The 17,521-nt window shown below is 45.6% G+C and overlaps 1 protein-coding gene across 1 annotated transcript in view; it reads right to left on the bottom strand.

The window, feature by feature from the left end:
- Positions 1-5,860, bottom strand: part of TTPA (alpha tocopherol transfer protein) — a 38,305-nt gene extending 32,445 nt beyond the window's left edge. The window contains exon 1 of the mRNA XM_066578283.1: positions 5,634-5,860. Within this exon, the coding sequence (XP_066434380.1) occupies positions 5,634-5,828 (195 nt within the window). The 5' untranslated portion in view covers positions 5,829-5,860. The remainder of the gene's footprint in view (positions 1-5,633) is intronic.
- Between the last annotated feature and the right edge of the window lie 11,661 nt (positions 5,861-17,521).

Here is a 17,521-nt window from a genome sequence, read left to right as displayed (position 1 = left end):
AGGGTCAGCCCTATCTAATAGATAGGCTGACCGTGGAGAATCGGGGCAATTCGCAGCGCGAATTGCCCGCCGCAAGCAGAGAATCGCAATGATTCTCCGCTCGTGGACAGGTGCCAGCGCTTTCCATAGCAATGCTATGGGAAGCGTCGGCCGGCATGATTCGCCGGCGGTTTACCACCGGCGAAAAAACTGCCGTGGACATGGGGCCTTAGGGCTAATTCCAACTAACGGCTTTTTGCTGCATTTCCCGCAGCGGAATTCTGCAGCTATTAGGTTCTATTGAGCCTATTAGCTTTCCTGCGGCCAATGCTCACATTCGGAATTCTGCTGCGGATTTCCGCTGCGGGAAAAAAAACACGGCGTGTTCTATTTCACCGGGGATTTCCACAGCAGGAAATCTCCATTAATATAGTATTAATGGAGACCATGGAAATCCATGGCGGAATTCTGCGATCACTTGCTTTTTACACGCGATACTCCCGCAGCGGAAATCCGTGGCAGTATTCCGTAACGCTCGTCGGGATGAGCCCTTAAAGGGGTTGTCCCGCGCCGAAACGGGTTTTGTTTTTTTTTCAACCCCCCCCCCCCCCCGTTCGGCGAGACAACCCTGATGCAGGGGTTAAAAAAGAACACCGGACAGCGCTTACCTGAATCCCCACGCTCCGGTGACTTCTTACTTACCCGGTGAAGATGGCCGCCGGCATCTTCTCCCTCCGTGGACCGCAGGGCTTCTGTGCGGTCCATTGCCGATTCCAGCCTCCTGATTGGCTGGAATCGGCACGTGACGGGGCGGAGCTACACTGAGCCCCATTGAGAAAAGCAGAAGACCCGGACTGCGCAAGTGCGTCTAATTTGGCCATTAGACGGCGAAAATTAGATGGCAACCATGGAGACGAGGACGCCAGCAACGGAACAGGTAAGTGAATACTTTTGATAACTTCTGTATGGCTCATAATTAATGCACAATGTACATTACAAAGTGCATTAATATGGCCATACAGAAGTGTATAGACCCACTTGCTGCCGCGGGACAACCCCTTTAAGGGACACAACATTTTGAGTGATTCACAGGTGATAGCAGCAACAGAGCAGTTTTGTTTTAAAAGGGCCTTAAGAAACTTCAGAAACAATATAACAAGTGTATATTGAGTTTCAGGGGAAATATGTTGAACAGGATTAGGCCCCTCTGTCCATAGCGATTCTCAGCTCGCAGCCGGCAATTCGCAGCATGCTGCGAATTGCCCTGATTCTCCGCGGTAAGCCTACCTGTCAGATAGGCTGACCTGCGGAGAACTGTCTACCAGCTCCTGCTCCCGGGCGACGGCTCCCGTGGTGGAGATTCACCGCGGGATACCACAACGCCCGTGGACAGGGGGCCTTAAAGTTTCATGCCCCTAGCTCATTCCCTTCTTGATCGGGCTGAGAACTTTTCAGCCCCTACCCCCTGTCATATTTACATAGCCCCCCACCCCCACAGTAGAGAATCTTCCCATATAGATAATCCTGGATCCAGCAGCCTCTGAATAAAATCAGCATTGAAGGGAGTGAGCGGGATTATCAGAAAATCTCCTTATCATTAGTTCAGATACCACAACATCTGCATGGCGGATTATGTCCCCTTTGTTCTTCTTGTGCGGGGTATTCAGTGTCACGTGTCAGGTCTTCTACTCGCATAGTACATACACCACCAGGTATGAAACAACCATCTATGGCGCCACATCGGCTGATGTTACCGACATACCACGGATGCCGAACTGCCAAAAGAGTGAATGTGGAGGGATGCTGCAGGGTCATCAGTGATACAGTGACAGTTAGTAATCCATTCCTGATTATCAGAAAATCCGGATTACCAGGTACCAGATGAATGGACATTTAATGTACATACTGTACAGTATGTTTAACCTTAGGGCTCCTTCACACGGGCATATTTGCACACGCAAAATTTGTGTGTGCAATACGCAGAGAATAGAACCTATTGATTTCACTGGGTTCATTCATACAGCTTTTCTTTTGTGTGCGCTGTGTGCGCAAAAAAGGGAACCTGCTCCATCTTTCTGTGCATTTGCGCACCAAAGTTCCCCATAGAAGTCTATAGGAGGTTCACAAAAGCAAGCACAGATGCACAATACAGAGTGCATTTACATGAAAAAAGAACACATCTGGAACTTATTAGGCTGTATTGAAATGAACATGCCATGTGTGCACAACAAATACGGTAAAGCACGCCAATACTCGTGAAAAAAAAGCATTGCACATAGAGCAAATATGTTACAAATACGCATATGTCCATGTGAAGGAGCCCTTACAGAGGAGACAGGACATGGACTAAACATAGTGGATAAAAGGAGCTGATAAGTGCAGACATACTACACACCACACATACCACACAGCACTGCTGAGACAGGAGCTGCCCTTACAGTACACCAATTGGAGATGACAGAGATAGATAGATAGATAGATAGATAGATAGATAGATAGATAGATAGATAGATAGATAGATAGATAGATAGATAGATAGATAGATAGATAGATAGATAGATAGATAGATAGATATGAGAGAGAGAGATATGAGATAGATAGATAGATAGATTGATACAGGGAAAATTGGCTTTTATCTCATTAGGAGTTGTTGCCTTCCTCTGGATCAACATGGGGGTAATAGGCTGAACTGGATGGACATATCTCTTTTTCGACCTTACATACTATGATAGACAGATAGACAGACAGATAGATAGATCTCTAGAGACAGAGGATGCCCTCTTGTTGCAGTCCTAGTCCTGGGTATAAATAGATGATGGCAGAGATCTCTGTATTGTCCCCTGATATATTTATACATAGTTATTAGGTCGCCCCTCAGCAGTCTTATTTCTAAACTAAATAACCCCAATTTTGATAACCTCTCTGGTATTGTTGTCCGCCCACTCCATTTATTACTTTAGTTGCCCGCCTTTGTCCCCTCTCAAGCTCTGATATGTCCTTGAGTATTGGTGCCCAAAACTGCACACAATATTCCATGTGTGGTCTGACCAGTGACTTATAAAGAGGAAGAACAATGTTCTTGTCATGTGCCCCCAGACCTCTTCTGATGCACCCCATGATCCTATTTGCCTTGGCAGCAGCTGCCTGACACTGGTTGCTCCAGTTTAGTTTACAATTAACTAAAACCCCTAAATCCTTTTCCATGTGTTACCCAGTGGTTCCCATTTAGTGTTTAAGGGTGACCTGTATTTCCTCTGCCCATGTGCAGAACCTTACATTTCTCAGTGTTAAACATTATTTGCCTGCCCTCAAATTATCCAGATCCACTTGCAATCTCCTTGCGTCCTCTCTAGTGTTAATATATTTATATAGTTTTGTGTTATCTGCAAATATTGATATTTTACTGCACAATTCTTCTACCAAATAGATACATAATAATTAAATTAGTAAATACATGCAATGAACGAATACATGAGATGCATACTATGTAACGTATCAATGACAGATAATATACCAGATAGATCATATATAAGTAGTGACAGTAGATGCCAGTACCAGTGTTAGTACTAGTAATGGGGTGCACTCCCTGTACACAGTATATACAGTATAGTTGTACTAGTAGTGGGGTGCACTCCCTGTACACAGTATATACAGTATAGTTGTACTAGTAGTGGGGTGCACTCCCTGCACACAGTATATACTGTATAGTAGTACTAGTAGTGGGTTGCACTCCCTGCACACAGTATATACAGTACAGTTGTACTAGTAGTGAGGTTCACTCTCTGCACACAGTATATACAGTATAGTTGTACTAGTAATGGGGTTCACTCTCTGCACACAGTATATACTGTATAGTAGTACTAGTAGTGGGTTGCACTCCCTGCACACAGTATATACAGTACAGTTGTACTAGTAGTGAGGTTCACTCTCTGCACACAGTATATACAGTATAGTTGTACTAGTAATGGGGTTCACTCTCTGCACACAGTATATACTGTATAGTAGTACTAGTAGTGGGTTGCACTCCCTGCACACAGTATATACAGTACAGTTGTACTAGTAGTGAGGTTCACTCTCTGCACACAGTATATACAGTATAGTAGTACTAGTAGTGGGTTGCACTCCCTGCACACAGTATATACAGTACAGTTGTACTAGTAATGGGGTTCACTCTCTGCACACAGTAGATACAGTATAGGTGTACTAGTAATGGGGTGCACTCCCTGTACACAGTATATACTGTACAGTTGTACTAGTAGTGGGGTTCACTCTCTGCACACAGTATATATAATATAGTTGTACTAGTAGTGGGGTGCACTCCCTGCACACGGTATATACTGTATAGTAGTATTAGTAGTAGGTTGCACTCCCTGCACACGGTATATACTGTATAATTGTACTAGTAGTGGGGTTCACTCTCTGCACACAGTATATACTGTATAGTTGTACTAGTAGTGGGTTGCACTCCCTGCACACGGTATATACTGTATAATTGTACTAGTAGTGGGTTGCACTCCCTGCACACAGTATATACTGTATAGTAGTATTAGTAGTAGGTTGCACTCCCTGCATACTGTATATACTGTATAATTGTACTAGTAGTGGGGTGCACTCCCTGCACACTGTATATACTGTATAGTTGCACTAGTAGTGGGTTGCACTCCCTGCACACAGTATATACTGTATAGTAGTATTAGTAGTGGGGTGCACTCCCTGCACACTGAATAAACTGTATAGTAGTATTAGTAGTGGGCTGCACTCCCTGCACACTGTATATACCGTATAATAGTATTAGTAGTGGGGTGCACTCCCTGCACACAGTATATACTGTATAGTAGTATTAGTAGTAGGTTGCACTCCCTGCATACTGTATATACTGTATAATTGTACTAGTAGTGGGTTGCACTCCCTGCACACGGTATATACTGTATAGTAGTATTAGTAGTAGGTTGCACTCCCTGCACACTGTATATACTGTATAATTGTACTAGTAGTGGGGTTCACTCTCTGCACACAGTAGATACAGTATAGTTGTACTAGTAGTGGGGTGCACTCCCTGCACACTGTATATACCGTATAGTAGTATTAGTAGTGGGGTGCACTCCCTGCACACAGTATATACTGTATAATAGTAGTAGTAGTGGGTTGCACTCCCTGCACACTGTATATACTGTATAATATTGGTAGTAGTGGGGTGCACTCCCTGCACACTGTATATACTGTATAATATTGGTAGTAGTGGGGTGCACTCCCTGCACACTGTATATACTGTATAATATTGGTAGTAGTGGGGTGCACTCCCTGCACACTGTATATACTGTATAGTAGTATTAGTAGTGGGTTGCACTCCCTGCACACTGTATATACTGTATAATTGTACTAGTAGTGGGTTGTACTCCCTGCACACGGTATATACTGTATAGTAGTATTAGTAGTGGGTTGCACTCCCTGCACACCGTATATACTGTATAGTTGTACTAGTAGAGAGGTGGACTCCCTGCACACTGTATATACTGTATAATAGTAGTAGTAGTGGGGTGCACTCCCTGCACACTGTATAGACTGTATAATAGTGGTAGTAGTGGGGTGCACACGGTATATGTACAGTGGTACTACCAGTAGTAGTGGGATGCACAGTATATATGTATACTCACCCTGACACTCTGCTCCATACAGAAGTCTCTGGCTCTGAGGAAGCGGAGTAAGAAGTGGTCGGAGAGCCCCAGGGGCCAGTGCCCGCTCTCCGCCTCTGCCCGCTGCCGGATGATCCGCAGCGCTTCTGCCACCACCGGGCACTGGTCGGGCAGCTCATTCAGCCGGGGGTTCCCTTCCTCATAGTCCTCGGACATGTTCCGCAGAAGTTTGGGAGTGTTCCTCCTCCTCCTGCGGGCTCTGCCCTCTGCTCCTGCCACTACATGTGCTGGGAGCTTGGCTGCTTCCAGATGACTCCCCGGGGAGGTATCAGCTAGCGCTGCCGCCCATTCACACTGCTGTACGCACACTGGACCCATCACACTCCATGGCATTACATGTACAGGCTTACTACATCATGTATGTAGTTGGTATCTGCCAGCATCATCTGGACATTCAGCAAAAACTAAAGCAAACTGCAGCAGATTTCAGACCCAAAACTGCAGCAAAAAGTTGGATAAGTTTGTTTGTCCCGTTTGCGGCCATATGGGGAAACAGTTCATTTTTTCAAAAGGTATTGAAAGATCTTGAACAATTTGGGATATATATATATATATATATATATATATATATATATATATATATATATATATATATAGATATATATAGATATCCCAATATATATGAAATATTATGTTAAACATGGGTTAATCTTTCCCAACTGCAGATGCTTAACCAGGTAGTACTGCAGTGATATGAAGTCATGCTGTAGGACAATGCACAAATAATATGGAATAGACACTAATCCATAGAAGAAATGTTACTAAAAGTGTGCAATGAACAAATGGCACAGAGGGGGATGGGGGTATGCTAACCCCCATGTGTATAGCCACACAATGTAGCTTCCTCAAGGAGGAGTGCTAAGTCACAAGAAGGTAGCTGTAACACAGTAAGGGTAAATGCACACGGGCGGAAATTCTGCTGCGAAATTTCCTGCAAATCTTTTGCCCGTGCCCGCTGCCATAGGATTGCATTAGATAATGCAATCCTATGCAGACAGCTGCGATTTGACTGCGTGAAAACATGCGCGGTAAACAAATCGCAGCATGTCCTATTTCTGTACGAGCCTTGTTGAGGTCCGCACAGAAACGTCACGGCTGATGCGCTGGCTCTGCTGTACGCATGTGACGGCTGGGAGGCAGCTGGCACATAGCAGAGCGGAGGAGACACCGGGAGGAGGTGAGCCGCCAGGGGTCACTGCAGCGGGATCTGACCAGGCCGTCTGCATGAGGCCTAAGGGTGGTTTCACATCTGTACTGGAGATTCCACTTTCCTGCTCTAGAGGAGGAGCAGGATAGGGGAATCCCCACAGCTGAGTATTTTTGTCTCTGAATGGAACCAAACAGTGCCGGATGGACCCCTTTGACTATAATGCGGTCCTTCTGCTTTCCACCCAGCTGCCTGGCTCTCAGATGGAAGAAAAGGTGCTGCATGCAGTACTTTTTCTTCCAGTACTTTGAGCTGGATCTTTGACGGAACCTCCGGCCAGAGGTTCTGATCCAGATGTGAAACCGGAGTAAGTCAGGTGCGTTGCTTGTTTTGAAAGCAAAGTCATAAATTTTATGAGGACAAATTCTGCCAGGTGAACACAACACTCAAGCACGGGCCTCCTACTCCATGGAAAAGCAATCAAATAAAAGGGATCACACAAAAATCATCATAAACTAGTTTTACCGCATGATACCACACTTGGTCACCTGCACCCCAATGATGTTACCTTTATTTGAACACTGTGGATCTCTCACTAAAACATACCCTGTTTCCCCGAAAATAAGACAGTGTCTTATATTAATCTTTGCTCAAAAAGATTTAACTTTTTTACATGTATAGCTGCCTGGACACTATTTAAATTGACTTGTTTAATTAACTGTAAGCAGGGCTTAATTTTGGAGTAGGGCTTATATTTCAAGCATCCTTAAAAATCCTGGGAAATCATGCTAGGTCTTATTTTCAGGGTGGGTCTTATTTTCAGGGAAACTGTATATATTGCAATTGAATTGCCACATCCTGTCCCTGCTCTTTCAGTTGTCAGCTCATCCTGTGTATGTTTTTAATTGTCTTTTTATATTTTCCTATGTATAAATAAAGTTTGATACCTTTTATTCAGCTCTATGTGCTGACCTATTTATTTCATTGTGTATATTGCTATGGAGCACTTCTGTTAGGGCACATGCATATAGCAATTAGACCCTGTGCCGGTCGGTGACCCCACGCAGACCTGCACATGTGCAGTGCAGGGAATGCCACACCGGCGATGACGTGACAATTTCGAAATTGACATTTTAGAAACACCTAGGGCCGGAGGCTTCCATTGACTGCAATGGAAGCCATCTGTGCAAGTCCCGCACCAAAATAGAGCATGGTGTGATTCTTCCTCCGGGGGCGCAGAAGAATCATTTTACATTGCATGCTATGGACAGACCCTGCTGCAGAATCCATAGATTTCACAGCAAAAATCTGCCCGTGTGCTTCAGACCTTGAAACAAAGTTATGCCATTTTTACTAATCCAAGGAAAAACAGTAAAGTTACCAAAAATTACGCCAAGGGAGACAGCATGGGTGGTGCATGTTTTAAAAGTAATGTCATAAAGTTTGCAAAGCACAAATTCTACCAGGTGAACAGAACAGCCAAGCACGGACCCGCTTCAAGGAAAAGCTGCAGAGCTATAGCTGTTTCTTGTCCTTCAGAAAATTTAGAAACAGGAGGAAACATGGTGGAAGCAGGAAAAGGAGAGCAGCAGCACCAATCGCATCAGTACCTTGAGAGCAAAGTGTGCTTCTAATGGAAACTTGAGAGCTGTAACTCGGTATTTCCATATTGAAATATTTTTCATTTGGGGGAAAATCGGAGAAGGAAATCTGTCAGAAGCAGGAGAAGGAGCAGCACCACCACCAGCAACAGCACCTTGAGAGCACAATGTGGTTTTTGATATTAATCTTTGCTCAGTCATATGTGATTAAATATTGCCAGCGTGCCAACTAATCAGTGGAATCTGCCCTGGGGTGCAGACGTCAGGTGAAATCCACGCCTGGTTCACTTCTTTAAACGTCAGGCGATCCACATTGTCTGTGGACAGGCAAATGCATCTGTCAGTTATCACACCCTCAGCTGTGCTGAACACCCTTTCTGTTAGCACTCTGGCAGCAGGGCAGGCAAGCACCTCTTAGCATGTTGTGCAAGCTCTGGCCACCTACCCAGTTTGAACACGAAAAAGTCAAAGGGGCCAATGCCTGAGTACATTCACATGGGAGCTGACATACCCTTGGACCATCATGGATTAGTGCTGCCTGTTAGGCTGGGTTCACATAAGATGGATTTCCAGTGGAATTCTCGCGGATTAGCCACATCAAAAACCGGTGGAAATTCTGCTGGAAAAACACAGCTGCGGGTTTTGAAGCAGCTTCGCCGCCTGCATTTCTGCTGCGGCCATCTCTCCCCATAGAGAGGAGAAAGGCCGCTGCATAAAAAAAAAAAAGATTTGACATGCTGTGTCTTTGTTCTCTGCGCCACATAGCTGTTTCTGCACGGCTTGGCCGCAACGCATTGGCCGCAGCTTGTGGACGAGATTTTTGCAAAATCTCATCCACTTTGCTGACTAAATCCTGGGATTAGGAGCCGCGTGCAGAATTGCCGTGCGGACAATCTTCACGGAAATTCTGCAGCAATTCTGCCCCGTGTGAACCCAGCCTTACTGTCAGTCCTACCTTGTGCTTTTGCAGCAGACTTCCCTTGCCACCAGTAGTGGTGCTGCGGCAGCTTCCTGCTCAGCCACCATGAGCTGCAAAGGGGCGATCTATTGCAGATGCAGCTCTGAGGCCATGAGAAAATGCTATGCTCAAGCTGCTTAATAATCTGTCCCGATACTGCTGTGTTTTGAGATCTCTCTCCACTACCGAAATGAGATTTGTCATTTTGGCCTTGTAGCGGGTATCAAAGAGGGTGGCTATCCAATAATGATCTGATGTTTTGATGTGGGCTATGCAATGGTCCTTCTTTAAGCTCTGCGGTATACAATAGAGTGCCTAAGGGTGATGGCCCACATTTATCATGGTCAGGCCTAAAAGTGTCCTCCGGCTGGTCTTGCTATCTAGAATAGCTGGGGTTAGTGATGAATGGAAGGAACGTTGCATAGACCCCCTCCCCTGCCTCTGGACCTATATTATCCCCTTCCTCTTCCCTTTTCTGCTCTTTCTCTTCTATACTTCTCCCATGGGGGGAGAAGACAGCCCCCTTTTTTGCACAAAGCGACCTTCCCTGCAGTGTTAAGTAATGGTGAACTGGCCTGACAGTTGTGAGATGGGTATCTCTTCCTCCTCCTGCTCCTGTGACAACAACACGTCATTGTCTCTGGGACCCAGGCAAGCGGCGACTGGGTGTAAACCTGGGTAATTGTTTAGGAAGTGCTGTTCATTACTTGGGCCAGGCAAGGTATGTGTGTGAGATTGCCAAGGCGAAGAGCTGCCAGCAGGTTGGCCCCATTGTCACACACAACCATGCCAGCCTTCAGATTGTGCAGGGTCACTTTTGGCCTGCAGAGCCACTTTTGGCCTGCAGAGTGTTGAAAGGTGGTATGAAGAGAAGGAGGAGAGGAGTGAAGAGCAGACAGACATGGATAAATGTCTCGCAAGTATTGGGGATACCATGAAACGTGGAGCACCACTTTTGGCTTCATGCCCCATCTAGAAGACTGTTAAGGTTATGTAACGCCCCTGGCCATACTTTCTGAACCACGTGTCAGAAAAACTGCCTCTCTGTGCTCAGAGACTACTGCATGAACAGGGAGGGAGATGGAGTACGAGCTACAGCAGCAGAAGAAGGAGCAGGATGAGGCTGAATTTTGGCATCTGGTCCAGGTGGACTCTCCAAAGCAGCAGGTGGTGGGAGTTCATGTGACTGCTTATACATGTTGTGTTGAGGTTGTTTACAGTCTTGCCGTGTTTTAACCCTCTCCAATCCACTGTCTGACGTCTTCCCACATTCTGATTGAAGCTTGTACAGCTCCAATGTCAGACAATGTCCGACAAGGTATTCTTACTATCTATTGCCAGCTACTTCGCTGTCAGAGCCTTTCTGCTGCACACACGATGGCTTTAGCCAGCAGATGCACCATTGTATAACTGTAAAAAGAGAAAGCCTTTTAGGAAACCCTGAATCCAAAATTGGATTGGAAAGGGTTAAATGCTTACTGCAGATCTTACAGGTGACCACTCTTCTGTCATCACCTGCGGTTTTAAAGAATGCCCAGGCTGCACAAGTCCTGTAAGCAGACCTAGCTTTGGACCTTATGTTGCCGCAACTACTGATTCCCCCAAAAATAAGACCCTGTCTTATATTAATTTTTGCCTCAAAAGAGGCACATGGTCTTATTTTCGAAGGATGTCTTATACTTACCTAGTAGGCCTCGTCCAGGTTATTCCCGCTGGTCTCCAGAGCTCTGGGCAGGCTTCAGTGCAGTTGTCAGTGCCAACAGTACATCACTTGCTTGTATTGAGGTTTGAAAACTCCACCTCCAGTAAGCGAGTGCTCTGCCAGTCAGAGCCAGCGCTCGATGAACCAATCACAGCCATTCAATGAATGACTGATTGGTTCTCGAGCACGCGGCTCAGCCAAACAGAGCTAGCACTCAATTAACCAATCACAGCCATTCATTGAGAACCAATCAGAGCAATCTCTTGCTAGAGCTGGGGTTTACAAATCCTGTTACCAGCAAGTGATTTTCTGCTGGCATTGACAACTGCATGGAAGCCTGCCGGGACACCAGAGAGCAGCGGGAGGGACCCAGACGGCACCTGCTAGGTAAATATTGCTCTTTTTTTCTTCGCGTGGTGTAGCTTATTTTAGGGATCCAATGAACACGGTTTAGAGGAAGCTGACTCAGTGCTGAAGGGAAGATGGTGAGGCCCTACCTAACAAGTGGAGCAATAGCCTCTATAAAGGCGGCCCCGCGCTAGAACCTTGGCCCTGGCTTTCCCCGAATAGTGTCATATAGAGTCATAGAATGGTAAAGTTGGAAAAGGAGAGGAGGTGGGATGGGGCAGGAGCTAGTGGGCTGAGCTGCTGCCCACTCTCCGCCCCTCGCTACTGTTTGCAATGGGAAGGACGGGGCGGAGCTAAGCTCAACCCCAAACCTCTCCTATTGCAAACAGTGGCAGGGGGTAGGAGCTCAGCACACCAACTCCCGCCCCATCCCGCCTCCTCCCCTTGCAAAGAGGGGTAGCGTATATTCGCCAGGCATGAAAACCTGGCTGATATACTTGTAAAAATTGCTATGAAAAATAATTAAACAAAAATCAGAAGGCAGCGTTCTGGAGGGGAGAGATAGTAATAGGAACAATCTAAATTGGATTAGACTCACCCCGACGCAACCGGATTCCCTTGGAGGCACTGGTACTTCAAAAATCCAGGTAGGCAAAACACACAGCTAAGCAGATCAATATTCCAATGGTTATAATCAGCTGGATATATTCTGTGTGAAGATCACCAGTCTTAACGACATCCCATCAGGAGAGCGTCATGTGATAACTCCAGGCATATGCATACCAAAAGACAGAAGTATAATGTTTTATAGAAAAAATCCCAGCACTTGAATGCTTGAAGAAGGCTTGTGTGGAAAGCCGAAACGCTTGCATCTCTAATAAATATCCATTTCATGCAATCCTGGCATATCTCCTCTTGCATCTGACTTTGGCTCAACCACAAGCTTTCTGGGATTCGGGGTGCCAGCAGGAAGGCACCCCAGTGAAATAAGTCTACAGATTTTATCAGTATAATCACTGGAGTGCTGGGATTTTCTCTATAACTCATTATGAAAAATAATTGAAATTCAAGGCATTTTTGAAAGCATTTAAAGGGAACCAGTCAGCAGCTTTTACCAATGTGAACTAATAATAGCGGTGCAATTATGTAGCATCATTCTATCCAACACTGCTTTTGTGGGATAGGATGCATTACAGTGTAATTATAAGTGGACATGTTCAGTATATATTGACGATTGACCCTTGGAATATTTATTTGGCTGAGCTTAAGGTACCCCAATTAGACTCTGTCCCCAAGTCATATCTTCATTTCTGAAGGGACAGAAGGTTTCAATAAAGACTTATGGAAAAATCTGTGAACCCTCCATGTAGCTGGCAAACCCACTTCATAGGCGAGAGGGTTCACTACACGTGTAATGACAAAGGGCCCCATATAATGCGGTGCCAGCTTCAAGGACGGGCCCCTTAATTTGAGATTTTTAGAAGACAGGTATACCTTCTGTCCCATCCTGTAAGGTTCAGATACTGACAGACTCCTCCCACTATGCAACTGCATACGAGCCCCTGTTGCTTCCAAGTTTTTCTGTACCTCTTTCTATACTCCCTGCCGCGTATCTGTGGCGACGTCAGCTGCAGAGCAGACAGATGGAGTAGGGATCGCTGTAAGGAAGCGAGGATGCTGACCGTAAACACAAAAGAATGGAGATACCCCAGCTACCAAACAACCGTAAATATTGCACTAAATCTTGGTTCTTCCGCTCAGTCTGACCATTGGTTTGTGGATGAAATGCTGACGAGAAAAAAAGTCACGTTCCCAGGTTTCTACAGAAGGCTCGCCAAAACTGCGCCACAAACTGAACCCCGCGATCAGATACAATGTTTTGTGGAACCCCATGTAGGCGAATTGTTTATTTTTCAAAACTCTTAACAAATTCTATTGCCGAAGGTAGCTTCTTTAACGCCACAAAATGTGCCATCTTTGAGAACCGGTCGACAACCACTAAGATAGTGGTGAACTTCTGGGATTCCGGTAGATTGGTGATAAAATCTACCGATAACTGAGACCACGGACGAGAGGGTACCGGTAACGGCCTCAGAGGACCCTCCGGAGGATGCCGACAACTTTTATTGCGTGCACAGACAGAGCATCCCTTAACAAAGTCGCGGATCTCCTGAGACATGCCTGGCCACGAGAAGTGTCTAGCAGAGACATAACTTGAAGCTCCCGGGCCCCGATGCAAAACTTGTAACAGGGCCCCCAACTATAATGCTTTACTCATCGTACTGGGTTTCCTATATGGAGAAGAGAGGCCTTATGGGCCCCCTAAGGCTCCTGGGTGCAACCGCATCCCCTGCATCCTCTATAGATACGCCTCTGGTGTCTAGAACAAAGAACCAGGGTCCACTGAAACCCCGGATGGCCTGCAAAAAGCGACGAATGAGATTCCTCAATGACTCTGAGACGTAAGGTCTCTGGAACAAACCATCTGCCCTCCGGCACCCCCGAAGGAGCGTCCTGCTGACAGTTCTGCAGTTGACGGACGAAGTTAGATTCTACAGCTGCCACCACCACCCCAGGTGCCAAGATATTCTTGGGAGTCATAGTCTCACTTTTCGGCGCCCCGAAACTCCGTGATAGGGCGTCCGCCTTCACATTTTTATCTTCTGGGATATATGTCACGACGAAATTAAACCTGGAGAAAAACAACGCCCACCTGGCTGGACGAGCTGTGAGTCTTTTAGCATTGGCAAGATATACCAAATTCTTGTGATCGGTATACACGGTAATGGGGTGTCTAGCCCCCTCAAGATGGTGTCGCCACTCTTCTAAAGCCCATTTGGTCGCCAGTAACTCACGGTTACCCACGTCGTAACTGCGTTGTGCTGAACTAAACATCCGCAAAAAGAACGCATATAGACTATACCCGGATCTCCCAATGACTTCCTGAGACAATACAGCTCCTGCCCCCACCTCAGATGCATCTACCTCAATGAAAAAAGGGTCATTGCGCATCCAGCTGTACTAGCACCAGGGCAGTAGTAAACGCTCTTTTTAGATGACTAAAAGCCTCTAGGGCCGCAGGCGACCATTTTACCAAGTCGGCCCCCTTCTTAGTCAGATCGGTCAAGGGTTGAGCAATAACCGAGTAATTCTTAATGAATTTACGGTAAAAATTTGCGAAACCCAAAAACCGCTGGAGAGCCTTAAGGTTGTCTGGTCTCACCCATTGGGAGATTGCTGCTACTTTATCAGACTCCATTCAAATCCATATAACCCAGGAAAGATACTTGTTTAGTACCAAATGTACATTTCTCCAACTGACAAAAAGTTGATACTCGCGCAAACGGGTGCCACACATGTGAATCCCAGTCTGGAGAATACACCAGAATGTCATCAAGATATATGACCAGAAATACCCCCAGGAAGTCGTGGAAGACCGCCTCCATAAAACCCTGGAACACAGCGGGGGCGTTGTGTCCGAAGGGCATGACCAGACATTCAAAATGTCCTAACGGGGTGTTGAACGCGGTCTTCCATTCATCTCCCCCTCGAATGCGAATTAAATTGTAAGCCCCCCGCAAGTCCAGTTTAGAAAACCAGTGGGCCCCCACCACCTGATTTAATAAGTCCAGAATCAAGGGCAAGGAGCACTGGTTCTTCACTGTAATTTTATTCAAGGCCCAATAATCCACACAAGGCCTCAATGTCCCATCCTTCTTCTCAACAAAGAAGAGACCTGCCCCGGTAGGGGACCTGGACTGCAGGATATGTTGATTGGCCAGAGACTCCGAGATAGAGGACTTAAGGGCTTTGTGCTCACGCCCCGACAAATTGAAAATGGCTCTCTTAGGTATGAGACTGTCGGGAATCAGATCAACACCACAGTCCCACTCCCTATGAGGAGGCAAAGTCTCAGACAGTTTTTTGGAGAATACGTCCTCAAAATCCGACAAATACTCCGGGACCAGTACGGTATCTGCTGAGCACACTGCTATAGTAGTAGCTCATAAGCTCAATGTTGAGAGCTGGGTCAACGAGGCAAATGCCGTATTTTCCCAAGAGGGATATAACCCTAACACATCTAGCACTGACATGCATGGCTGTTTCAAGCAACTAACAAAACAATACCGTGACTGTATTAGAGGGTGGTGGGAAGTACAAGGCCTCAAGAGATATATGGAGAACAAGATTGTTCCCAGGGGCTTGTGCAATCCCATTCTACCTCCTCCTCGGTTGAGAACTAATGATTTTCTAGCCAAATGGGAGAAAGAATCCACAGAGTCATCATTGAAACTAATTCAGCTCCTCATTATAGAGAAACAACAAATATTAACCAAAAATCAACAATGTTTAGATGAGACCCTGGAGGCAGAGAAGAAATTCGCTGATGATCCTGAATTCTCTTCTAAAGAGAGAACCCTCCAGATTAATGTGGAGAAATACACCTCCCAAATAAAAGAACGTAAGCATAGTCAATTCAACCGAGACTTAATTGACTTCAGAGAGAACCGTGCATATAACATCAACAGATCACGTTCTGACACAGACATTAGTTCCTCCGAGCCTGAATTCTCGGAAAACGAAAGTCAATCTAGAGGTAGATATAATACATACCCTCGTCGAGGTAGGGGTAGAACACAACAAAGAGGTCGAGGTAGAAACAGGTATTCTAATATCAATTCAGACCAAAGTTTTTTAGGACCTCCGTCAACCAGCTACCCCCTAAGAGACAGGAGGGGTGTATGACTTCTACTGACCAACAAGTTAATCAAGTCTTGAGTCCTACGCCCGACAAACTACAAGTAATTAATCTTTCAGATAAAGCATTATCGTCCACTGAGATGGGCGTATTGGAGAGGGGGCTGTCCTTCGTCCCGACGAACTGGTTTAATTCATTCGTCTGGACAAAGGACATCTCCCTCTTCATGCGTCGACTCAGATGGAAAAAGTACTTCGTTCAATCAGATAAAAAACAAGCTGCTTAATATGGGTTATCTCCATCGGACATGCCCATACTACGAGACCTCCAGCATCTGGAAAACGACATGAACAGCATCCCTGGGAGAGGCCCATTTACCCAACTCAAAAATAAAAATTCATCTAATCCTCCCTCTCTACCCTGCCCTCTTCTCGATACCTTTGAAAAAATTGTCCTGAAAGAAATTCAAAATCTCAACCCCAAAGACTGCAGAGGTCCTCAAAATATGACTTGTACCGAATCTCTCGCATTAAAATCCCTGGAAAACTGTAATGAGATAGTATTCAAACCATCTGATAAAGGTGGCAACATCGTGGTCCTTAATAGAGAACAATATGTCGATATATGTATGACTCTACTAAATGATACAGATACATACGAAAAACTACCATCTGATCCCACAGTACAATACTCTCGTGAGCTATTGTCCATTGCCGAAAGAGCTTTGTCGTCCAAATTGATTAGTTCAACAGAATTCGAGTACCTTGTTCCTAGACATCCCAGGGTAGCTACATTTTATACCTTGCCCAAGGTACATAAGGGGTTAACGCTCCTTAAAGGACAACCAATTGTTTCTGGTGTGTCTAATCTCAGCCAGAATGCAAGCACGTACGTGGATCAACTATTAAGACCTTTTGTATCCTCCCTTCCATCGCATGTGGAGGATACTCTCGACATGTTGCACCAAATCGAGGGCATCCATACAGATCCAGACGTCATTCTGGCTACAATGGATGTTGAGAGCCTTTACAGCTCGATTCCCCACGATCTAGGTCTAGCAGCCACCGAATACTTTCTCAGCCAAAAAGGTCATCAGTATTATGAACATAACCAATTTATCAAAGACCTTTTAGGGTTTATCTTAACCCATAATTATTTTTTATTCCAGGGTACCTTTTTCCACCAGCTCAGGGGCACCGCGATGGGGATGCCTTGCGCCCCATCTTACGCAAATCTGCTCCTGGGCTGATGGCAAGAAAGGCACGTTTTTTTCTGAGGTGAACCAGTCATTTACCAAGAATATCATCATGTGGTCAAGGTACATTGATGATATTTTTATACTCTGGTCCGGCCCAAAAAACAACTTTGTGACATTTGTCGACAAATTGAATAAA

Source organism: Eleutherodactylus coqui, chromosome 9 (assembly GCF_035609145.1).
Source record: "Eleutherodactylus coqui strain aEleCoq1 chromosome 9, aEleCoq1.hap1, whole genome shotgun sequence".
Classification (NCBI taxonomy): domain Eukaryota; kingdom Metazoa; phylum Chordata; class Amphibia; order Anura; family Eleutherodactylidae; genus Eleutherodactylus; species Eleutherodactylus coqui.
This window is presented reverse-complemented; position numbering and strand designations above follow the sequence as displayed.